This window comes from Rhinatrema bivittatum, chromosome 3 (assembly GCF_901001135.1).
Source record: "Rhinatrema bivittatum chromosome 3, aRhiBiv1.1, whole genome shotgun sequence".
NCBI lineage: Eukaryota > Metazoa > Chordata > Amphibia > Gymnophiona > Rhinatrematidae > Rhinatrema > Rhinatrema bivittatum.
In genome coordinates this window covers 123,295,252-123,320,411 of record NC_042617.1, presented here as the reverse complement: position 1 = coordinate 123,320,411, position 25,160 = coordinate 123,295,252, and the positions used below count along the sequence as shown (strand labels likewise).

Below are 25,160 nucleotides of genomic sequence, written 5' to 3'. Positions count from 1 at the left end.
GGTTGAGCCTAGAGGTGGAGGGGAGAGATACTGGTAGCTGGAGGAGTTGGCCAAGGGAGTAGAAGAGCGCGTGGAAGGGACACTATTACAGTGAATCTCTAAGTAATAACATTTTTCTGTATTAATTTAAAATGTAATTAAAGACTGTCATGTAAATTGTGTTATTCTGACCCATATAAAGTTTGCAGAATTTTACTTTTTTTTTTTTTGCGCAGAATTCCCCCAGGAGTACCCTTTATTCAAGTCATCCTGTAAAAATTCCAGAACCAGTGATATTTTGATGACCTGAGGGGCAAGACCGCGTTTCCTTGCCCCAAGCACCTTCCAGAGACGTGAAAAGAAGACACAACCTTAGGCAAGAACGACAGTACCATCCTAAGGGAGACCCCTGGATCAGAAAAACGGAGAAACGGCTCCCTACAAGACAATGCTTGGAGTTACGACACCCTCCTGGCGGAACAGATAGAGATGAGGAAAACGGTCTTGAGAGTCAGATCCTTAAGCGTAGCCCGCCGGAGGGGTTCGAAGGGTGCCTCGCAGAGAACCCGAAGCACCAAGTTAAGGCTCCACGAGGGACAAGTAGCCCGGACAGGCGGATTCAAGTGCTTGGCCCCCTTGAGGAATCGAATGACATCCGGAGCCGCCACCTCGTAACCATCGATACTACCTAAGAGAGACCCGAGAGCGGAAACCTGTACCCGTAAGGAGTTGAAAGATAAACTCTTAGAAAGGCCATTCTGGAGAAATGAGAGGATCTGGGATACCGGAGCCTTGATTGCCGGCACTCCGAACTCAGCACAGACACTCTCAAAAACTCTCCAATCCCGGACGTGAGCGAGAGAGGTAGAAGGCTTATGGGCCCGTATCAGAGTGGATATAACTGCTTCTTTATATCCCTTCCTTCTTAGTCGCTGCTTTTCAAAAGACAGGCCGCTGGACAAAAGCGATCCACCTGATCAAAAAATAGTGGACCCTGCCGGAGCAGGTGTGGAAGATGGCAGAAGTGAAGAGGACCATCTGTTGCGAGGTTCACTAGATCCGCGTACCATGGTCTGTGGGGCCACTCGGGTACCACAAAAATGATGGGTCCCCGATGAAGTTCTATTCTTCTGAGGACTTTTCCCACCAGAGGCCAAGGGGGAAACACATACAGGAGACCATGGTGAGGCCAGGGAAGAACCAGGGCATCCACTCCTTCCAATCAGTGCTCCCTTCTGCAGCTGAAGAACCTGGGAGCTTTTGCATTGTTCAGAGTGGCCATCAAGTCTATGTGGGGGGGGGGGGACCCCACCTGCGGACGATCAGCTCCATCGCTCCGGACAGCTCCCACTCTCCGTGGTCTAGACGCTGATGACTCAGGAAGTCGGCTTGAACATTATCCTTCCTCGCAAAGTGGAAAGCTGCCAAGCGATCCAGGTGACCCTCCGCCCAGGTGAACAGCTTACTGGCTTCCAGAGCCACCAGGCGACTTCTGGTGCCCCCGGTTGATGTAAGCCACCGTGGTGGCATTGTCCGAGAGAACCCGCACCGACTTGCGACGGATCAGAGGAAGAAAGACCTTGAGGGCCAACCGGACCGCTCGGGCCTCCAGACGATTGATGTGCCAGTGGGATTGGGCTGGGGACCAGCATCCTTGCATAGATTGTGTTTGACACACTGCTCCCCAGCCTGAGAGGCTGGCGTCCGTCGTGACAATGATCCACTGAGGCGTCTGTAGAGGCATCCCCTTCAGGAGGTGTGCGAGTGAGAGCCATCATTGCATGTAGGCGATGGTGGAGTCTGAGCGCGGGAGGAGCGTCCAAAACTGTTCCGACACTGGCTTCCAGCGGGACAGTAAAGCTTTCTGTAATGGACACATATGCGCAAAAGCCCAAGGAACCAGATAGATAGTGGAAGCCATGGACCCCAGGACCTGAAGGTAATCTCAGGCAGAGGGTAGCGAGAGTGATAGAAAATTGTGCACTTAATCCATAAGTTTGATCGCCCGAGCGTCCGTCAGGAACACCTTGCCGACCCAGGTGTCGAAGCATGCTCCCAGAAATTTTAGAACCTGGGAGGGCTGGAGATTGCTCTTGGAAAAGTTGACTATCCACCCAAGGGAGGCGAGGAAAGCCAAGACTCTGTCGACCGCCGACCTGCAGAGAGCCTCCGACTTGGCTCGAATGAGCCAATCGTCCAGGTAAGGATGAACCAGGACCCCGTCCCGGCGGAGAGTGGCTACCGCCACTACCATGACCTTGGTAAAAGTGCATGGCGCCGTGGCGAGCCTGAACTGGAGAGCCTGAAACTGGAAGTGTTGCCCCAGAATGTTGAACCGGAGCTGCTTCTGATGGTCTCGGCATATCAGTATGTGTAGGTTAGCCTCCGTTGAGTAAGGCCAGGAATTCACCTGAGCGAACCGCCGCTATCACCGCCCTCAGGGTCTCCATTCGAAAATGGGGAACCTTGAGGGCCCGGTTGACTCTCTTGAGGTCCAAGATAGGACGGAAGGATCTGTCCTTTTTGGGCACAATGAAGTAGATGGAAAACTGGCTGGTTCCTTGTTCCTCCAGCAGTACTGGGACTATAGCTCCGAGCTCTTGCAATCTGACAAGAGTCTGGCAGACCGCTGGACGCTTGCGGTTTCCGCAGAGAGATTATGTGGAGGTCTGAGAGATCCAGAGCAAAATCTAAAGCGTAACCTCTTTCTATCACCTCAAGGACCCACTGGTCCGACGTGATTTTGACCCATTCCTCGAGAAACAGGGACAGACGTCCGCCTAAGTTGGGAACGGAGGAATGGGTCGGCCTTATTTCATTGGGAAGAGAGCTTTGCGACAGAGTGCTGTGGGTTTCCCTCCCGGAAGGGAATTCAGCCATGAAAGGAATGAGACCAGGACTGGGATGTGGAGGAGTTACCTCTAGGAAAGGAACCCTTCGCTCTGCTATCGAACTGGCGCTGACCTCTAAAACAAGAACGTGAAGGAAAAAAGGACTTGGACTGCTTCGGGCGGGCTTCCGGCAGCTTATGAACCTTGTTCTCTCCTAAAGATTTGATAAGCTGTTCAAGATCCTTCCCAAAAAGCAACTTGCCCTTGAAGCGACTTAGAGGAGGAATCCGCAGACCAATTGCGCAACCAGAGAAGACGCCTGGGTGACACCACTGAAACCATGGCCTTGGCCTGCACTCTGAGCAAATCGTATAGGGCATCCGCCCCATATGCCAATGCTGCCTCCAGTCGTTCTGCCTGCTCCGCCTCTGCAGATGGGAGATCCTGGATGCTGAGCAATTGTTGAACCCACCTAAGGCTTGCCTGCTGTATGAGACTGCCGCAGATTGTCGCCCGGACCCCTAATGCCAGGACTTCAAAGATTCGTTTGAGATAAAGCTCGAGCTTGCGGTCTTGAATATCTTTCAGTGCCATCGCCCCCACCACTGGGATGGTGGTGTGTTTGGTGATCATGGAGACGGAAGCGTCCACCTTGGGAACTTTAAGAACATAAGAACATGCCATCCTGGGTCAGACCAAGGGTCTATCAAGCCCAGCAACCTGTTTCCAACAGTGGCCAATCCAGGCCATAAGAACCGGGCAAGTACCCAAAAACTAAGTCTATTCCAGTTACCATTGCTAGTAATAGTAGTGGCTATTTTCTAAGTCAACTCAATTAATAGCAGGTAATGGACTTGTCCAAGAACTTATCCAATCCTTTTTTTCACACAGCTATATTAACTGCACTAACCACATCCTCTGGCAACAAATTCCAGAGTTTAATTATGTGTTGAGTGAAAAAGAACTCTCTCAGATTGGTTTTAAATGTGCCACATGCTAACTTCATGGAGTGCCCCCTAGTCTATTATCCGAAAGAGTAAATACCCGTTCCAGACCTCTCATGATTTTAAACACCTCTATCATATCCCCCCTCAACCGTCTCTTCTCCAAGCTGAAAAGTCCTAACCTCTTTAGTCTTTCCTCATAGGGGAGCTGTTCCATTCCCCCTATCATTTTGGTAGCCCTTCTCTGTACCTTCTCCATCGCAATTATATCTTTTTTGAGATTTGGTGACCAAGCATTGATCAGGGAGGGGATACAGCTTGTCCATTGCCCTACCCACGTGGAGTCCCACCTCGGGAGACTTCCATTCCCCAGAGGAGCAGTTGCCTGTGCATAGGGTGAAACGGGAACAGACGTGGAGGAGTCCTAAGACCCGTCAGGACCGGGTCCACGTTAGCTGCTAAAGAGGGAGTAGCAGAATCCTCCGGTGACACTTCAATGTCCAGCTCATCCAAAATAAAGGGAATGAGCAGGTCCAGCTCTTCCCTTTGGAACAAACGGAGAACACGCGGGTCATCACCCTCTAGGGGAGGCCCTGGGAGCAAATCAGTCCAGATCAGGATCAAGGAGTGCAGCCGGTTGGGGGGGGGGGGGGGGGGGCGGGGGGCTCCCGGCACCACCCTGACTCTGACGGAACCCTGGCCATCTGGAACAGCAGGGAGCTGTGAAGCAGATACCCGAGGGGCTTTAGCTGGGGGGGGGGGGGGGGGGGGGGGGGGGAAATCATCCTCTTCCTGCAGGCTAGCTAAATAGGATTTGTGCATTAAAAGCACAAATTCAGTTGAGAAATGAGGTTTAGGCTTCTTGGGAGGGGGGGAGGTAGGGTCAGAAAACCCCTCCGGAGAGTGAACGGGGAAACAGTTAAATCGGGTTCTCCTTCCCGCCCTAAATATGAGGTAAAAACCTCCCCCAAAATGGCCGCCGTTCCCGCAGTTTTTCGGGCAGGGAACGGCCTAGCCACGCGCCATCGGTCTTGGCGCTGCTGCGGAGGGACCTTCCCTACCTGGCAGGCACCCGGAGCAGAGCCTGTCGCAAGGAGAGCCGCAAAGCAGGCTCCTCGCAGGCTAGGCAGGCAGAAGAACGCGGCATGATCAAAGGGAGCCGCCACTGAGACATTCAGATGAGCCGGGCTGCAGGGGTAAGCCTATGAGGACGAATGAACCCTGCACGCAACCCCTATGAAATCAGAGCAGGGAGAAATTAAACCTGCTTTGTCTGCCAAGGTAATTGCTGTTACCTTTTGAGCAATTGCATGGGAATTAATCTTCCTTGCTGGGAGACCAGAGGTATTAGCTTCTCAGGGTCAGTGCAGCCAGAAAAGGGGGAGTGACTGGACCACCAGTATCGCCCCAAACAGCAAACAGGTCTCTGGGAAAGGGAACCTAGGCTGAATAATCAAGGAGCAAGCCCCCTAGGCTCCCAGCAGAGCGAGGAGACAGAGCTGTCTCCGTTAGAGCAGAAGTTTTGAATGCAATCAGAGAAACAGTGCATAAAAACAATTTGGATCCTTTTTTTTTTTAATTACAAAAAGGATAGTGAATACTTGCTTGATCTTGCAAAAAAATCTGAGAAGAAAACCCCAAAGGGAAAGAGAAATTGAGGAAAAGAAGGGAACCACAGGGTCTACTGTCTGAATCTGCTGGAGACAGAAATACTGAAGGAATGCAGGGTAGGCTCTGTCCTGATATAGGATACCCTTTCAGTTTTTCTGTGTCTCCATCTGCTGGACAGGAGGCTCAACCCACTGTCTCATACTGTCTGGACTGATCCGGGTACGTACATGGAAATAGGCTATTGTGGGCAGAAGGGAACATCTTTGGTGGCTCTGTCAGTATCCTTTTTCAGGCTGCAAAAACATTTTAATTTTTGTTAAAAACTTCACCATGTCTGCTTTTAAGACAGTTGTCATGTGGGTTTGCTGCACTAATTCACCTTACAGAGACCAAAAAGAATTAGGAAGAATTCAAGTTTCAAGTGATATTCATTGAATGCTTGCCCACAAGCACAGCAAAAATTACAATTGTGTAGTTAAAACCCTGACAGATCTGTCTTTATCTTACTAAGTACAAAAGCCCAAGAGGAGAAGTACCTGGGAAAGCAAATGTGGTATAAAACACTTAGGCTTCAACAAATACTTTTAGCAGTAAAAGCTGACAGACAGTGTATCAACCAAATCACTGCAGTGCAATGGTCTTCTAAATTCTGCAGTGAGCACTGTTTTTCTTGGAAATTGCAGAATTTGTGTTTTATAAATAAATAAATAAGCATGAGGGCATTTTGCCTGGATATTTATCCAAGTCTGGTGCATTCTGAAATGTTCCCTCCTCATACAGATAAAAAAAACTCCCAAGCAATTATCTCCTTTATGACACCCCTACAATCCAAAAGGTACAATCATATAACACTCCTACCATCCATCCTTCTCTCTACCTTGTGACCTACTGACTTGTTTATTCTTGCCCCTTTTGCCTCTCATCTAGACTTGTATTAAAGTCCGTTAGCTGTGCTTTCTGTCTTCTCAGCTCAATTTCTTCAAAATTCAGCAGCTGGTCTTTTCCAGTTATCTGTCTTCTCCTCCCTCCTGTTCATCTTTAACTAGTCACCAATTAAATAAAGAAATCAATTTAAGATTCCAGTCATTAAGTGTTTTCTTGATTTGGTGCCCATTTACCCATGCTCTCTTGGTGCTCACTAATTTCCATCTTGTTCTTTATGTTCCTAATCCCAGATTTTCCTTACCTTGCCTCATAACCATTCCTTCTCCTTCTTAGGCCTTCATTTCTGCAATAGCCTTCTTACACTCCTACAATATTGAGGACTCTTCTACTATACCCACAATCTGCTCTTACTTGAGACAAACCAATCTCCTCATACCAGATCTACAGCATTTATTGTTTGCCCTTTGTACCGTCTACATTGTCTTTTCATGCTGTTATTGTGATGTCTCTTGTGAAACACCAGGTTGAGAGTGCTATATAAAGAAAGAAACTTACCATTTTGGCTGCAGGGTGCAGAACTTGCATTTGTTTCAGAATGGTAGCACCATCATTTGTAATGGTCACATCTCCTTTTCCATCTTGGATCTGAAAAATATGTTTCTAAATGATTACTAATTCTCATAAAGCAATTGCTTGTGACATTAGAAATTTAACAAAAACGACTTATGGACAGCTCCTTACCATTTTATCCATTCCTTTTGGTCCAAGGCTTGTTCTAATGGCATCAGCAACAGCTGGAGAAAAACAGAGCTCCTATTATTTCTAGCTCTACAAGATGTTTATTTTTAGCGCCCAATAGGCCTTTTCACGTCGATAAGCACGATTTAAACAGAGAAAGAACGTTTGCTTACCTGTAAATATTGTTCTCCATAGACAGCAGGTTGAATTGGCATTATGCGAAAGTGATGTAATCTAACTGCACCAACGCAGATCTAGCCCTGAGGCTAGCTGTTTGGAGTACAGTTAGTTTCCCTCCCCAATTTAAAATAAGTGGTCATAACATTAGCTTATTGCCTCAGGAGTTTAAAAAAAAAAAAACTAGCTTGTGTGTTAGCAAAACTATGCACTGAATTTCAGCATAGTTTGAACACTCAGCTTTCTAATCAGCCACTTAATGAGATGTGCCTAGTTTAGTGCACCTTTGTTTTTAATACCTTTTTAACACACCATTTTATCGGTTAAACTTTACTCGTGACTTAATGAGGTTTATAGCATGCAGAAAGGTACACTAAAAAACATAGGTAAAAATGTGTGTTGAACTTTTTGCATCTCTATGCAAATCTCATTTTAGTAATAGATTAGATATTGCTCCCCAATGCAGTCAGGGCCATTAGATCTGGAAATTTTACTCTTGGTTCAGAAATGGAGAAAAGTTCGGACACATTTCTGGTGTGTTAATCTATGGTGCTGTGCCAGTGTGGTCCTGAACCTGGGGTTCCTAGACTCAGATGCCCCAGGTCTAGGGTGGATACCCAAGAGTAAAATTTCTGACATAACCTACACCCTGCCAGGTTTGGGACCCCTGAGCCAACCCACTGTCTCACACCGTCTGGGACCCCTGATCCCACTCCCCAATCTAGGCACTCTACAAGACCCCATATTAACCCAGGAGTAGGTAACTCTAGTCCTCAAGAGCCAGAAACAGGTCTGGTTTTCAGGATATCTATAATAAATATGTAAGAGATATTTGCATGCACTACCTCCATTGTATACAAATATAGCTCATGCCTATTTTTCAGGATATACACAATAACCAGACCAGTTTACAGCACTTAAGGGCTGCAGTTGCTTACCCCTGTACTAACCTGTACTGTAGAATGACTGCTCCTTTTTATGCTGCCAGCAATTTAAAAAATGTCACTGATTCAGCTGAAGTCAGTACCATTTTTTAAATTGCCAGCAAGATAGAAAGTAGCAACCAACCTACAGGTTAGAATATGGGATCCTGAAGGGTGCTTAAAGAGGGGGATTATGGGGGAATGGGAACATGAGTTAGTGGATATGCAGTTAAGTGCGTGGAGAGTTGGGGCCTCTTTGGTCCTGGCAAAAAGTCCCTCTGACTTGGGTGTCCTGTTAAAAACGACATTAAAGTGCAGTGTTACTTTACTACCATTTTTAGCACATCTTTTGTTTTAAGGCACTTATTTATACTGCCAATGCATTTGCATACCATTTTCTTACTGAATTGAATGAGAAATTACTACTTATCTGATAATTTCCTTTTCTCTAATGAAGACAGGTTAATCCACATCAGTGGGTTATGCACCTCTACCAGTAGATGGAGTCAAAGCAAAGCTAAAGTCACAGTATATATACCCCTGCTCTGACATCAGCCCACCAGTATTCGCTGCAAAGGTCAATTGTGGACAAACTAGCAATACTTGATTATAACCATTAACAGACAACCAATCAAGCACTCAGTAACAGGAAATACTGAGCTCAGAAAAAGAGTGTAACATCACTAATCTAGGGACTGAAATGACACTTACCAGTTATCCCCAGAACGCAGCCACTCAGGACAATATAATCAACTGGCAGCCAGGTAAGTAGTAATTTCTCAGCATTCAGAAAGGTTAATCCACATCAGTGGGATGTACCCAAGCTACTCCTGAAAAGGGAGAGAGGCTGACCACAGTCCAACCAACACTGCAAGCACAAAGGCTGCATCCTCCCAAGTCTGCACATCCAGACGGTAATATCTGGAGAAAAGTGTGTAAGAAAGATGTCACCGCTCGGCCAATTTTGATGGGAGACAAAAATCGAAGTTCCGCCCATGACACTGCCTGAGCCCTAGTGGAATGAGCCCTAACCTGCAGGTCTATCCAGTAAAGTGCGGCCGCGTTTACCCCGCTCCTAACCCACGTTCTACTCACTTTCCGGCCGCGTTAGCACTTCCTGCAATCCCCAATCCCCTTTAACCTACTCCTACCGCATCCTAAAATCCCCGGGCAACCCCTTCCGCACGCGGCATGTAAACGAGCGAATTAGCTATTCCCTACCATCCAGTAACGCGCGCCCCGACTATCCCTTTTTTACCCTGCCGTTTTGCCGCGCGTTTAACCTGCTAACTTACCGCCTACCCCTACCCCTGCGTTAGAGGCAGGGGTAAGGGTAGGCAGCAAACTTTCCCCCAGCCCCTGCTCTCCTGCCCTGGCCACGTCCATGGGTGCTGGTCTCCGGGGCAGCCCCAGTCCTCTCCCCTCCTCCCGAAGCAAAAAAAACAAAAAAAAAAGTTGCAAGAGAGAGAGGGGAGAGGACGGGCAATCCTACGCTCGGGATTGCCAGTCCTCCCTCCCCTCCTCCCGAGGCAGGCGCGAAAAGCAGCCTTGCTCCGGGAGGAGGGGGGAGGGGACTGGCAGTATAAAGCAACTTACTTTTTGCAGCTCCCCATCCGGACATCAGCGAAGACGACCGTGGCTCCCCTCTCCTGCCTCCAGCTGCTCAGGAAGATGGACGTCACGTCTTGAGCGGCCATCAGCAGAAACGGATCGCGGCTCCCCTCCCCTGCCTCCCGGCGAAGATGGACGCCTGCACAGGGGAAAGCGGCCCCTGTGCGTGCAATTGGCCACTCAAGACGTGACGTCACATGCCGTGATGCCAAACGTCGTGACGTCACGTCTTGAGCGATCAATTGCACGCACAGGGGCCGCTTTCCCCCCTGCAGACGTCCATCTTCGTCGGGAGCAGCGATCCGTTTCTGCTGATGGCCGTCTCCTCCGGAGGGCTGCAAAAAAAAGTAAGTCGCTTGGTCGCTTCACACTGCCAGTCCTCTCTCCCCTCCTCCCGGAGCAAGGCTGCTTTTCGCGCCTTGCCTCGGGAGGAGGGGAGAGGGACTGGCCATCCCGAGCGTATGATTGCCCGTCCTCTCTCCCCTCTCTCTCTTGCAACTTTTTTTTCGCTTTTGCTGCTTCGGGAGGAGGGGAGAGAGGGCTGACAATCCCGAGCGTCGGAGAACTGTCCACTTCCTGGTACCTGTCATTTCAAAGTAGGCGTGCGGAAAGAACAGACTGAGGAGAATCTGTTACTTTCCTGTGCGGGAACACGCGCGCAGCCGCAGAGACAAAAAACTAAGCCTCTGCTTAACAAGCTCCGCCTCCCGGATCTGACTGACAGATCCCATGACAGCATGGCTAATTCAGCCCTGCTATCAACGGGAAATCATCTCTTCTTCAAACTAACAAAAAAACCTATAACCTTTTCAGCCTTTCATAAGGGGGCCTTTTCCACCCCTTCATCATAAGAACGTAAGAAGTTGCCTTACTGGATCAGACCGAGGGTCCTTCAAGCCCATCATCCTGTTTCTAACAGTGGCCAATCCAGATTACAAGTACTTGGCAAGTATCCAAACATTAAGTACGGTAATCCCACGCCACTAATGCCAATAATAGTAGTAGCTATTCCCTAAGTCAACTTGACTAATAGAAGTTAATGGATTTCTCCTCCAAGAACTTATTCAAACCTTTTTTAAACCCAGCTACACTAGCTGCCCTAACCACATCCTCTGGCAACAAATTCCAGAGCTTAATTGTGTGTTGAGTGAAAAAGAATTTTCTACAATTTGTTTTAAATGTGCTACTTGCTAACTCCATGGAGTGCCCCCAAGTCCTTCTATTATCCGAAAGAGTAAATAACTGATTCACATTTACCCTCCTAGATCTCTCATGATTTTATAGATAACTATCATATCCCCCCTCAGCTGTCTCTTCTCCAAAATGAACAGCCTTAATCTCTTTAGCCTTTCCTCATAAGGGGGCCATTCCATTCCCTTTCTCTATACCTTCTCCCGTGCAACTATATCTTTTTTGAGATGCGGTGACCAGAATTGTACACAGTACTCGAGGTGCAGTCTCACCATGGAGCGATAGAGACATTATGACATTTTCCATTTTATTCACCATTCCCTTCCTAATAATTCCTAAACATTCTGTTTGCTTTTTTGACTGCCGCAGTACAATGAGCCAACTATTTCAATGTATTATCCATTACGACGCCTAGAACCTTTTCCTGGTGTTAACTCCTAATATGGAACTTAACATCTTAACTACAGCATGGGTTCTTTTTCGCTATATGCATTACCTTGCAATTGTCCACATTAAATTTCATCTGCCATTTTGGATGCCCAATCTTCTAGTCTCACAAGGTCCTCCTGCACATTATGACAATCTGCTTGTGATTTAACTACTCTGAATAATTTTGTATCATCTGGAAATATGATTACCTCACTAGTTGTATTCCTTTCCAGATCATTTATAAATATATTGAAAGCAACGGTCCAAGTACAGATCCCTGAGTCACTCCACTGTTTACCTTTTTCCACTAAGGAAACTGACAAGTTAATCCTGTTTCCTGTGTTTTAACCAGTTTGTAATCCACGAAAGGACATAATTTCCTATCCCATGACTTTTTAGTTTTCTTTGAAGTCTCTCATGAGGGAATTTGTCAAAAGTCTTCTGAAAATCCAGATACACTACATCTATTGGTTTACCTTTATCCACGTTTATTAACCCCTTCAAAAAAGTGAAGCAGGTTTGTGAGCCAAGACTTCCCTTGAGTAAATCCATGTCTTTCTATATGCTGTGTGCTTTAGAATAATTTCCAGTATTTTTCCAGGCACTGAAGTCAGGCTCCCCACTCTATAGTTTCCTGGATCACCCCTGGAGCCCTTTTTAAATATTGGGGTTACTTTGGTCACTCTCCAGTCATTTTTGCTGGCCTTCTATATATCTTTTTTTGAGATGAGGCACTTCTGCCTTCCTCCTCTTTCTGCAGGCATGGGCCAAATTCTGTGAAAAAAATACATAATTCTGTAGCTGCACAGGAATTCCCAAGAGCAACTAGCTTTCTTGATCATATTCATCTGAAGGAAGCTGTATGATCTGAAAATTTCATACCCTACAGCATACATTTTTTATTTTGTTCAACAAGTGGGCTTTTGTATACTTGTACATCTTGGGCTGCCCAGAAACTATTTTATCTACAGTGTGGTCGGTTTCTCCCAGACCATAAACAATTATTAGCTAGACAGACTTGGGGGGAAGCCACTTTTCCTGGAATGAACAAGGAATGGATCTACTCTTTAGGATTTTTCGGTTATTTCCTAATAACCTGGCCTGGCCACTGTAGGAGTCAGGATGCTGGAATTGACGGTCTTAGGTTCTTAACTAGAGGGAAACACCTCACCAAAATTGCTAATTCATAGAAATATAATTTTTTACCGACAGTCTTATACTGACACGGCGTTGCCATTTTATGCACAGCTAACCTTAGAACACTAAGATTTAGTAGTAATTCCCCCCCCCCCAAAAAAAAGTACAAGTCAAGACCAGCTACAATGAGGGAAAGAGTAAGGTTCCAGATCAGCGACCTTGGTTCTCCGTTTTACACCCCCAGACGCAGTCCACAAAGTCCGAGTCTTGCAGCCTGAGGCCACTGTATAGGAAACAACCTTCGCCACACAAGACATTTCTACTGATGTGAAATTATCTTTTACTAACATGTCATTTTTGTTGCTGGTTTGTTTTTTTTTTCTTCAACTGGCTGTCAGCAAGATTACTGAGAGATGGCGGTTTATGTGAAAGGGAAATGAAGGATGCCGACTCCTTCTTCCTTGGGCCTTGCTGGGAGAAAGGCTGCGACAAAGAAGGTACTGGCGGGCTCTGATCTACTCAGCACCCTCCCCGCTCCTTACCTTTCCCCGCCGTGATATTGCTGAAACGTATCTGAGCCGGTTTGTCGCGATCCTGGTAAGCGCTTTTATTCTTGGCGGTGGTAGCAGCCACCAAGCCTTTGGGAGCGGCATTTTCCGGCATCTCTGCTCTGCCGCACTTACAATCCGAACGTCGGTACTGCTTGCGTGGAATGGATGGCTAAGGATTCGCTGCGGCCAGGGTTCTCACGCAGAAGCTTCCAGAGCCAGACGCCGGTTGCAAGAGGGCCTAGCGCAAACTTTGGCGGTGGATGATGATGTAAGACTAACGTCTTGCGCGGCGCCTGCCTGCATCATTTCCGCACACTATTTCATGTGTAGGGATAGTAAATAAAGAAATGTCACTTTATCTCAATGAGGAAGAAATATACTATAAATATGTGTGTGTTTAAAAAACGAAATCAATGCATTTAGAAAATTGACCCTGCCATCTTTTCCCAGACAGAGCCAAATAAGGAGACGATTGGCGTGGAGCCCTGACGGTTACCATGGCAACGATTGCGCTCATTGCCCTCACCCTTCAGACTGTAGATTTCACTCCGTGCATGGGGCTGAAAGTGGTACTGCAGGAAAACATTTTTTTATAAAGATTAGTAGGAAGTAGATATTGTTACGATAATTCTTTTTCGTTACGATTTGTAGTTATTGTTTGAGAAGATATATTTGTGTTTAAAGCTTTGGAAAACCTTATCCTGCTTCTTTGCAATCACCGACTTGGAGGTACTGGAGGGAGCCACATGTGTTCTACATGCAGGAATCCCGCTGATGATCTTACAGTACGACTAGAATGAACAACTGAATCATGGACACAAATTTAATCCGCCCCACCCACACACAGAGCCTATGACTTTAGTAAAAATGTCACACTATAACTATAAAAAATATATTACTGCAAAATCCTCTTAATGAAATATATAAATAAAAATCCAGAGAGAAAGCAGTAGAACAAGACAGGACTTCAAGTACTGCAGCTTTACTGTTTTGCTGTGAGAAGTGTAAACCTTTTTGGTGATACCCCCAAGATACTGAGTCTTGCATTATGCTTCTTAGATTTCAATTATATTGGTACATCTGGGCTGTAACCCCACCTAAAGGGGGGGGGGGGGGGGGTTTACAGCCTAGACAATTCAAAGCGAATTAAATTCTGATACCTAGCCTGGTCATTGCTATGATAGTCCTCAGCCAGGAGTCATGCACCAGAGGGCTTCTTGCAGAACTCTTTCCCTGTACGTACCTGGATCAGTCTAGACTCCTGGGTTTTGCTTTCTCTCCAGCAGATGGAGGCAGAGAAGTTTTGACGGACTCTGCCATATATACCAGGATGCCACCTACACTCTGTCAGTATTACTCTGTCTCCAGCAGATGGCGGATGCAAAACCTACAGTCTGTGAAGTTACTTAGTGTTGGCTTAGGGTTAGGTATAGCCCAGTCAGTTTTAAGGTAAAGAGGTATTTGATCTTAAGTTAAAAAAAAAAAAAGAAAAAGTTTGGGCTACAGGAGACAGTCTTCAGCCTCCCAGGGGGTTGCTAGGTCCTGAAGGGACCATCCCCTCTGGTTGTAGAGGCCGCTGAGGTGCAGGGTTGAGGACCCTATTTCCAGCTAAGTACAGTACTGGGGGTGATATTGGGGAGCCCGGCTCACTCCCCCCAGTAGGTTCAGGACCCGGAGGCTTTGCGGCAAGTAAAAAAATTTTTTTTTTTCAAATTTTGCCTTTTTCATCTCTGGGCTATTGCGTTCGTGCCTCTTCTCGCCCCTTGCTCCACCCTCTCTACCTTGGGAGTGACTTCCTTCAGCTCTGATGGACAGTTGCAGCCGCGGCTTCTCCCTGCCTCTTGGTCCCGATGTCCCCGGGCTAGCTTGACGCTACGGATCCACCATATTCCTGATGATGTAAGGGCGCGCGCGCTCCAGACTTGTACCAGCAAGGGCGCAAACCTCGGGGGCGTCTCCCCGAGGTGAAGTCATCCATTTTCACTTTAAAAGGTCTTTGTTTGCTAACCTCTAACGAGTTAGCAAGGAACTCCAATAGGACTTGCTTCGGCAGTCCACGATACTTGCAACAACGATCCGAGTCAGTGAGGGGAATCCTTCCCCACTGCTCGGCCTTTTCAAACTTACCAGGAGTACCTGCTCCATGGGGGCTCCGCTCTCTCTTCTTGATTTCAGATTGCCTGTGAATACTCAGAAGACTCCTCATTGCCTGGAAGTGATCGCAGACGTGAACACAGTGAGTCCTATTGTAATAGGAATCAGTACTCGCTCCTTGAGGGCCTACATTCCTATAGCTCTGAAGACTCCCTTCCGTCCTAGACGTTATCGCAGGCACAGGAGATCGTGAGTTACATTGGCAAGATTGCAGATAGGAACCGGTACTCACTCCACGAGGGCCCATGTTCCTAGAATCCTTTACAGATTCTCTTCTACTCTAGAAGCCATTTCATATACAGCTATTGTGAGTTTTTATTACAGACTGTTTGTGGGAACCAGTGCTCGCCTATGGCTCCTGTTCCTAAATATACTGAAGACTCTCTGTGGCATAGAGACCATCGCAGACATCTCCTATTGTGAGTGTACCATCTTGTATCCAATATACCCTGTCTACTCACTACTTCTAGTCTCTCTCTACAGCTCAGCAACCCAGAGATTATATTCCAGTATCAGAAGGACTTCAGCCCTGCCGAACATATCGACTCACTACTGCCACCTCTGGTGGTCCAGCTTCCAGCCTAATAAAGAACTATTTGTGTTTATCTCATATTCTAGCCTAGCCGGTGGTTCCTCTCAGGATCTCCTCCTGGGGGCGCTGTCATCTACCATTGGCCCAGGGATTCACCATTTCCTCTATGTGGTCATTTCTTACACTACTATCACACTGTGGGAGCCAACCACTACAGACCACTAACACCACTTACGGAAGTATTATATATATAGCTAACTTCTCTTTCTATGGGACTTGCCAGCAGCCTATATATAACAGATTACTACTCCGTAGTGGAGGCATGATAGATTGCTATCTCTGTAGTGAAGTACAATATACCTATTGTTAGCTCCTCTCCACAGAAGAGTATCATTGAAGAGATTACCAACTCCTCTTCACTGGGGAGTTGACCCATAACAGATTGCATCTCCTTCCCTTACAGAAGCATCTACAGCAGTTCGCTACTAGATTACTAACTCCGCCCTCTGGGCAGGGTAAGCACTAACTCCTCCCTTCTGGAGGAGCAGATCATGACAGATTGCAAACTACTCCCCCTTTCAAGAGAAAAGCCAAACAAGATTGCTAACTCCACCCTCCTGGCGGGGTGAGCAATAACAGACTGCTAACTCCTCCCCTCTGGAGGAGGAGAGTGTAATATGGGCTCTCCCTTTCCCTTTGATCGCTTTTGGGCTTCCCTCGCTCCATTTCGCCGCATTGTCGTCGGGTTGTGCTGAGGAAAGCTTGGGAGTTTGATTCTTAGGCAATGCCGAGGAGAGCCATGTGTCAGGCTTGTGGCGCCGCACGCGCGGGGCTCTCAAGGGAAGGATTACAGTGGGCTCTGGTAGAATTAGACCTGTGATGCGGAGACACACACTGTATCAAGTGCAACAAGTACAAAAAGCCTTCTCTGTATTAAATACTGAAGAAGTTCTTGAGAAAAAGATTGAAGTGTTAACTGAAAAGAAAGAAGAAACCCAATGCATACAGAAATTCCATAAAACGATCAGTAACCAAAGGAAAAAGCTCATTGTGCTGGGTGACTCTGTCATCAGAGGCACTAATCTTTTCCTTTGCACAAAGGGAAAGGGTGAAGTGGATAACAAAACTCAACTAAATAAGTCACAAAAGGAGTCCAGGAAAAGCAGTAACCTGAATGAGAAAAGCTGGAAAGCTATGAGCACAAATGCTCATAGTCTGGGAAATAAAATCCCAGATCTGCAAGCCCTAATGGTGGAGGTGGACTTGGACATTGTTGCTGTCACAGAGAAGTGGTTCACGGAATCTCATGATTGGGATACAGCAATACTGGGCTATAACTTGTTAAGGAAGGACAGAGAGGATAGGAAAGGGGGAGGAGTGGTTCTTTATGTCAGAAACAATATCCAATATCCATGTGGTGGACTATGATAATGAAGTGTTACGTCAGTTAAATGATCCTCAATTTTATATTGAGACAGATGAAATAACATGTAGTAATGTGTGTCATGTGATTCAAGACCAATTGAAAAAAATGGTAAAAGATAAAATTATTACTAGAAAAGAATTCCGTTACTTATATGTGACACATCCTAAATTGGCTTACTTTTACATCTTACCGAAGGTGCATAAATCGCTTGTCAATCCTCCTGGGAGACCAATTGTTGCAGGAATGGGCACGATTTTGGAGCCATTGGCTAAATTTCTTGATCGATTGTTACAACCGAAAGTCGAAGCTATAAGATCTTATGTTAAGGATTCAACTGACTTTATTAGACAGCTAGATTTGTTACCATGTGTTCAAAAGAATTGGATCTTAGTAACAGCAGATATTGTATCGCTTTACACTAATGTTCCCCAGATATCAGCTATGCATATGATAGAAGTGGAATTGAGGAAGATGGACTTGTCAGAGGGGAGATTACAATTTTTATTGTATATTACATCGATGGTATTAAACAAAAATTTCTTTACATACAATGCTCGATACTATTTACAGATCAAAGGTATCCCAATGGGATCGCCAATATCCCCTAGTGTTGCATGCATGTATGTAGCTACATTTGAAGAAAAATTTGTTTATAATTCCAACTGGTTTATTAATGTAGTAACCTGGAAAAGGTACATTGATGACCTCTTTTTTGTATGGCAGGGTAGTCTGGATGATTTACAAAGTTTTTTGATGATGTTAAATTCGTCTGATGTTAATCTTAAATTTACAGTAAATCACAGTATATTGGCAGTAACCTTTTTGGATATGATGGTGTATATTGATAAACACAGATTAGTGACAACGGTTTATAGAAAAGAAACTGATCGCAACACGTTGTTGCACTACCAGAGTTTTCACCCTAAACTATTGAGGAATAATATTCCCACCGGACAATTTTTGCGGTATCGCAGGTTGTGCACCTCTGATAAGGAATTTGAGGTGAAATCCCGTCAATTATCTGAAAGATTTATGGAGAGAGGGTATAAAAGGAAGGTGATCAAGAAGGCATATAAGAGGGCACGGTTTGCAAACTGGGACAATTTACTTATATCACAAAATAAAGAGAGAATAGAACGGGTGGTGTGTACCATTCCAAACTCCTCAAAAGTTTCAGGGATTAAATCGAGTATTCTTAGACACTGGCACATTTTGTCATCGATTTCGGGTTTGGTGGATAAACCTGTGTTTGCAATAAAAAAGTGTCAGAATTTAAAAGAAAAATTAAAATATCGCCCTCTACAACGGAGTAAGGACGTAGTACTTGGACAAACTAGTTGTGGAACTTGCTCTGTATGCTGTCATGTGATTGAATGTGTGGAATTTTGTCATCCATCATTGAAGAAACCATTTCATTTGTTGGGGTCATTTTCATGTAATTCAAAAGGAGTTGTTTATGCGATCCTGTGCCCTTGTAATTTAATTTATATTGGCCAGACTGCCAGGATGATTCGTGTTCGTATCATTGAGCACAGGAGCAGAATTAATGGTTGTGTGGAAAATGCCCCACTTGTAAATCATTGGATTGAACAGAAACATTCTGTAAGTGATTTGAAATTTGTGGTGATTAAGGAAGTACAGGCTTCTAATGGTGGTGATATATCGGCAAAATTACGGAGATTGGAACAGCGTTTAATTTTTCAGTGGAAGACTATGAGTCCTTATGGTTTGAATGGACCTATTGAATGGCAAGCCTTTTACAAATAATTTGGAGGTAATTGGGTGGTTGAATATATTAATTGGCTTTGGATGGCTATAAAATTTACGAAGGTAGAGCGGTCCGTCACCACGTTTGAACATGTGATTGACGTCACGTTGCGTATGCGCCATTTTTGATGAGTGTGAGTAGTGACGCTGGTGGGGGTTGGAACGGCTTTAAGAAAAGGTAAATTGTAAGAGAAAAAAATGGTCTTTATGTGGCTTGTTGACTTGTTATCTTGTAGGGATGTATGCGGTGGCATACTCTATCAGAAATTATGAATTGAAGCTGTTGTTTGGGAATCGTAACATTGATGAAATTAAGGAGAAGACTGTTAAATAAGTAATGTGGAAAATTTGGGGTAGGTATCTATCTAGAGCAATGGGGGATGGGAATAGATGTGATTTGTGAAGAGCTGAAGGATATATGTGTTTAATTCTAGAAGTGAATATTGGTAATCGATAACGGAGGAGTGGATTACCGTTAAGCGATACATGAGTCCCTGAGGAAGCCCCAAGAGGGGAGAAACAAAGATCTTTTGTCGGACATATTGGACATATTTCGGGTGGAATTAATATGAAGGAAAAACTTCAGTTGAAATAAACATTGTTAATGGCGAACAGTAAATAATTTTGAAATAATAAATGATGTTGCTGTAATTGAGAGTTATACAAATTGTTAAATATTTTCTTCGCAATCACGATGTATGGAAAATGTTTTTAATGTGATTTTAGGTGTGAATGAGTGTGTTGAGTGAGTTAGTGAGTATTTTATTGTCTAGATAGATTGAGAATACTAATAAAAAGAATTTTTTTTGCACATAAATTTGTAAAATCAGAATACTCCTTTTGTGTATGTAGAAACAATATCCAAGCATCTGAGATGCAAGGAAGATGGGGCAATGAAGAAGCACTATGGGCCAACCTAAAAAAAGATGATGGGGCATCCATTTTTATTGGAATGGTTTACAGGCCTCCAAATCAAAAGGAAGAGCTTGACAGAGATCTGGTTGAAGACATCCAAAAGATGGGAAAGAAGGGATAAGCGTTTATCGTTGGAGACTTTAATCTGCCGGATTTAGACTGGAGAATCCCTTCTGCAGAATCTAACAATAGTAGAGAAATAGTGGATGCCCTGCAAGGGGCTCTGTTCAAACAAATAGTAATGGAACCCATGAGAGAGGGAGCTATACTCGATTTAGTGCTCACTAATGGAGATAATGTCTCTGACGTCCAGGTGGGCGCCCACCTCAGCGTTCAGCGTGACCATGCGAAGCAGACTCCAGGCGAAGAAGTGGAACTTGAGACTGGAACATGATGAAGATTCAGTAGAGGCCTGCACCGGGGCGTGCCCTACACAGCCAACTGTGGCTGGTCGTGGACCACACTGAAGCGGAGCAGGTTCTGGCAGAGTCTTAGGCATGGACGGAAGCAGGCACAAGGGTCTCCAAAGACCGGGACAGGATTCAAGACTCAGGATTCTCAGAAGCAAAGCATTAAAAACAGAAGTCTTCCGGAGGCTTGCGCTGCAGATGAGAAGAAGGCCTTGTACCATGAGGCTCCCTATACAGCCCCCAATGGGCTGGTCATGGACCATGACGGCCACACGCCAGGAAAGGTGGACAGACGAGGGACCTGGGAACTGGACGAAGAGCTGAAGATGAGATGGATGGAGTCAGGACAGGAACATCGGACATCAGGAACAAGGAAAAATGGCACCTCTGGACACGGGACATCAGGACATCAGGAACATGAGACAGGCGACGAGGGAGCTCCAACGAGGGACGAGACCAGGAACATCAAGGATACGAAGTTCAGGAACATGAAGAACAAAGATCCATCAAGGCACAGGAAGACCACGGAGGACCTGGATCCATAGAAGAGCACAGACACTGTGACGACTGGATCCGAAGGCCCTGTGGAACAGAAGCAAGGCCCTTTTAACAGGTTGATGACATCACTGACGAGGGCCGCGGGGCTTTTCCCACCGCTGGCCCTTTAAATATCAAGGAAAGGCACGCGCCCGCGCCTATGGACACAGGCAGTGGCAGAGGCAGCTTCCCTGCTGCTCAGATGGAGGACCCCGGCAGCAGCACCAGCCGCAACGGAGCAGGAGCGGCAGCAGCGGCTTCAGCCGCAAAGGAGAGCTTCCAATGGCGGCACTAGGACCGTGGGGGAGCCAGGATACAGCGGCATGGCCTGCCGTGAGGAACCTGCGTTGGCGGCCTGGCTACCCATGGAAAGGTAGGGGACTGCCTGCGGCTCGGCCAGGAGGCAGGATCCTAACACTCTGAGGTCAAGTTTGGAGAAGATCTTCGCCCTTTGGAGTCTGTCGAAGAGCTTGGAAATGAAAGGAAGAGGGTAACAGTCCTTCTGAGTGATCTCATTCATGCCCCGGTAGTCAATGCAAGGACAGAGTGAACCGTCTTTTTTCCCAACAAAAAAAATACCCGCTCTGGCGGGAGACTTGGAAAGGTGGATGAACCTTTTGGCTAGGTTCTCGCGGATGTAATCGGACATTACCTGCATCTCAGTTAGGGATAGCGGGTTAATCCTGACCGGAGGAGGCTCTGTATTGGGAAGTAAATTGATGGCACAATCAAAGGCTCGGTACGGAGGTAGGGTGTCAGCAGCCTTCTTAGAGAATACATCAGCAAACAGTGCCTATTGCGGAGGAAGGCTGGGAGGCAGAAGTGAAGTATTAAGACAAAGCTGGGGAGAAACAGGCTCCAGGCAGTTGGAGTGACAGGAAGGCCCCCAGCGAGAGAGTTGCAGTGTGGCCCAGTCGAACTGGGGAGCATGTTTTTGTAGCCACGGTAGGCCCAAGACCACTGGGTGAATGGCTTTGTCCAACACATGAAAGGAGATGGATTCCATATGCAGAGATCCCGTTTGAAGGTGGAGCAGGGCTGTAATATGGGTGACCTTGCCAGGGCAAGGGTTCTCCGTGGATAGAGGAAAGAAGCAGAGGCACCAGGGTAAGGACGGTGGGGATCCGAAGGTGTTCTGTGAGTTGCTTCAACCTAAAGTTGCCTCTGGCTCCAGAATCCACCAAGGCCAAGGTATGGAATTCTTGGTTGTCAGTTTTAATTGAGACCGGCAGGATTAGTGGAGGAGATGGAGAAGTCAGGCCTGCCGAACCTAGGCCCGAGAGTTTCCCGGACGCACGGGACAGGTGGTTAATGCATGTCCGGAATTTCCGCAGTAAAGGCAAAGGCCCGACCGCTGGTGTCGGCGTCATTCTTCAGATGAGAGCTTACACCGACCCATTTGCATGGGCTCCTCTCCTGTTTCGTTTTGGGGAAGTGAGTCCACCCTGGGAGATGAAGAGCGGTGAACACAGCGCAAGCTCGCCGTAGGTTTCTGGCTTGCTTGGAGTTCCTGTGGAGACACCAATCGATATGACCAGCGAGGTCAAATAGGGAATCAAGAGAGGAAAGCAACTCACGGGCCACCAGCTCGGGTTTGCTATTTTATTTCATGCGTAATATTAGAAACATTTCTTGAAATACTGAAACCACTTTAACATCTACAGTTGAATGTTTAGAAATTCAGATGGTTAGCCAGAAACAAAGCAAAATGCCTGTTGATGATAGGCTCCTCACCACTATGTATCAGGGAGGGTTGCATAAGTTCAAGAATCTTATGCGGCACACCTCTCCCGAGAGAGGTGAGGACTGTGAGGTAACAGTAAATGGAAAATAATATATATAAGACTGGGATTTTTTTCTGCAGTAGTTGTCAGTTGTAATGGTCGAGTGGTCTAAAGTGCTGAACTTATGTGTTTCTTCTTCTCTGTGCTTGGTGTTCTGTTTCCTGATGGAGTTGTGGGTTTGAATCCCACTTCTGATGTGCTCATTTTTCAATTTGTTTCCTTGATCTTTCAATTCATTTTATTTTCTAATCGAAAAAGTAGAATTCTTAAGAGCCAAAGACGGTCCCTTCCAACTCCAAACATAATGAAAAAATCCCTTCTGTGGTGCTCCTTTCCAGACCTAAGAAGTGGCAATCACCAGGACTGCCTGCCTACAAGTTCTTAATGGACCTGTGCTCAAGAATCTTCTCCACAGCTTTTTATTTTTAAAACTGTCAGAGGGATATCCCATCCTTGCCTACTGGCAGCCCCAATCCCGATCTCAAATGGATACTCAGCAGCAACCACGAATTGTATGACAATGACAGCAACTCAGGAACCAGAAACCCCATCAGAAACCCAGATGCCAACTCTGTCCACTTATTAACCCAGACAAAACCATCATAGGACCCTACAACATCCGGGCCTCATTCACGGCTCTTCTCCCAAAGTAACATATGCCGTCACCTGTCGGCCATGTCACTCTGAGGTCTACATAGGACAAACAAGTCGATCTATAAGGAAAAAATAAATGGACATAACTCTGTCCTTAGAAATGGCAACATTGAGAAACCAGTACCGGAGCATTTCAACCTTCCTGGACATAATCTATCTGACCTTAAGGTGGCCATACTCCTACAGAGAATCTTCAAAGGAGAATTCCAGCTGAAATGGAGCTCATTAAAAAATGTAACACCATCACCCTGGCCTCATGACTCACTACAACTATCTGTGAACTTAACAGTTTTCAGCTCCTGCTGTTTTTTCACAAATTGTACAACAATGACAGCAACTCAGGAACCAGAAACCCCACCAGAAACCCAGATGCCAACTCTGTCCACTTATTAACCCAGACAAAACCATCATAGGACCCTACAACTTCCGGGCCTCATTCACGGCTCTTCTCCCAAAGTAACATATGCCGTCACCTGCCGGCCATGTCACTCTGAGGTCTATATAGGACAAACAAGTCGATCTATAAGGAAAAGAATAAATAGATATAACTCTGTCCTTAGAAATGGCAACATTGAGAAACCAGTAGCAGAGCATTTCAACCTTCATGGACATAATCTATGTGAGCTTAAAGTGGCCATACTCCTACAGAGAATCTTCAAAGGAGAATTCCAGTGTGAAACTGCTGAAATGGAGCTCGTTAAAAAATGTAACACCATCACCCTGGCCTCATGACTCACTACAACTATCTGTGAACTTAACAGTTTGCAGCTCATGCTGTTTTTTCACACTTACTTCAGTTGTCAGTAGGCTATTCTATAAGGCTGTTAGCACGCTGTCCATATCACTTCCTGTCTAATCCAATGCCTTCTCTTTGTTCCATATATATTTTGTCCATCTCATTGAAAAGCGTATTCACTCTGGAGCACTGCTGTATATCAGTGTGCAGCCATGACTCTTCGATGGCCTCTTCCGCTGTTGCAGACATAAGGAGGGCTAACAGAATGAATCAACATTTATTTATTTATTTAAATTCTTTTTCTATACCGACGTTCATGACACAAGTCATATCACATCAAACGGAGGTTTACATCAAAATAAACTGTGAAACCGGGATCAACCGTGAGGAAAGCAGAGATCGCAAGCAGGTGAGTTCCCAGTGGAGAGTGTCTCTGAAATGTGATTTCTAGAAACTTTATTTCTTTTGCTATCATGTCAGCTGTATTGGCTTTCTAGCATGCTAAGAATCACCATGATTAAAAAGGCCCTTGAGCACCACAGCAATGATATCAGCACGTCCACTTTGATCTGTGCTGTAAAGATCGAGGCTTTGTTAGACTTAAGTCCTGATTGCTTACATCATATCTGAACCTGATGGTGAGAGAGCAAGCCAGAGATGCAGAGCAGGATTCTTTCAGCTCTAATCTCTGAAAGGTATGTTATTTGCATATTTGGTTACTAGGGTTTCATGCGGGAGTTTAATCCCTCCAGAAAGATGACTTGAAGGCAGTGAAGGTCCCAGTGCAGCTCGGAAGCCAGAGTGCGGAACTCTATGACGTAGTCAGCTAAGGACTGGTCACCTTACCGGAGATAAAGAAGCGTGGATCCGGAGACGGAGTGTCTGCCAGGGTCGTCGAAGATGGAGTGGAACAAGACAAGAAACCCGGGGAGATCTTTGAGGATGGATCTGCATGCTCCCAAAGTGCAAAGTCCAGGCCAAGGCCTTGCCACCCAGGAGGGAGAGGATGTAGGTGGTTTTTGTAATGACGTCTGGGAAGTAGGCTGGTTGCAGGCAAAAATGCATATTACATTGATTTAGGAATCCCCTGCACATCAGAATGTTCCCAGAGAATCGAGGAGGTGCCGGGAAAGGATCCGTCAGTCGTGTATCCGGCATGGAGGCCGAGGTGTTGGGTCTAGAAGATGGCGTAGTCACTGCTGCGGCGGCGTCCAATCAGTTACTTAAGTTCTCTACTG

At 46.0% G+C, this 25,160-nt stretch overlaps 1 protein-coding gene across 1 annotated transcript in view; it reads right to left on the bottom strand.

The window, feature by feature from the left end:
* The window catches only part of CCT4 (chaperonin containing TCP1 subunit 4), a 100,903-nt gene extending 87,621 nt beyond the window's left edge, over positions 1-13,282 (bottom strand). Inside the window, exons 1-3 of the mRNA XM_029593695.1 lie at positions 12,999-13,282; positions 6,992-7,044; positions 6,806-6,895 (exon numbers count right to left, since the gene is read on the bottom strand). Coding sequence (XP_029449555.1) covers positions 6,806-6,895; positions 6,992-7,044; positions 12,999-13,119 — 264 coding nt within the window. The 5' untranslated portion in view covers positions 13,120-13,282. The remainder of the gene's footprint in view (positions 1-6,805; positions 6,896-6,991; positions 7,045-12,998) is intronic.
* Between the last annotated feature and the right edge of the window lie 11,878 nt (positions 13,283-25,160).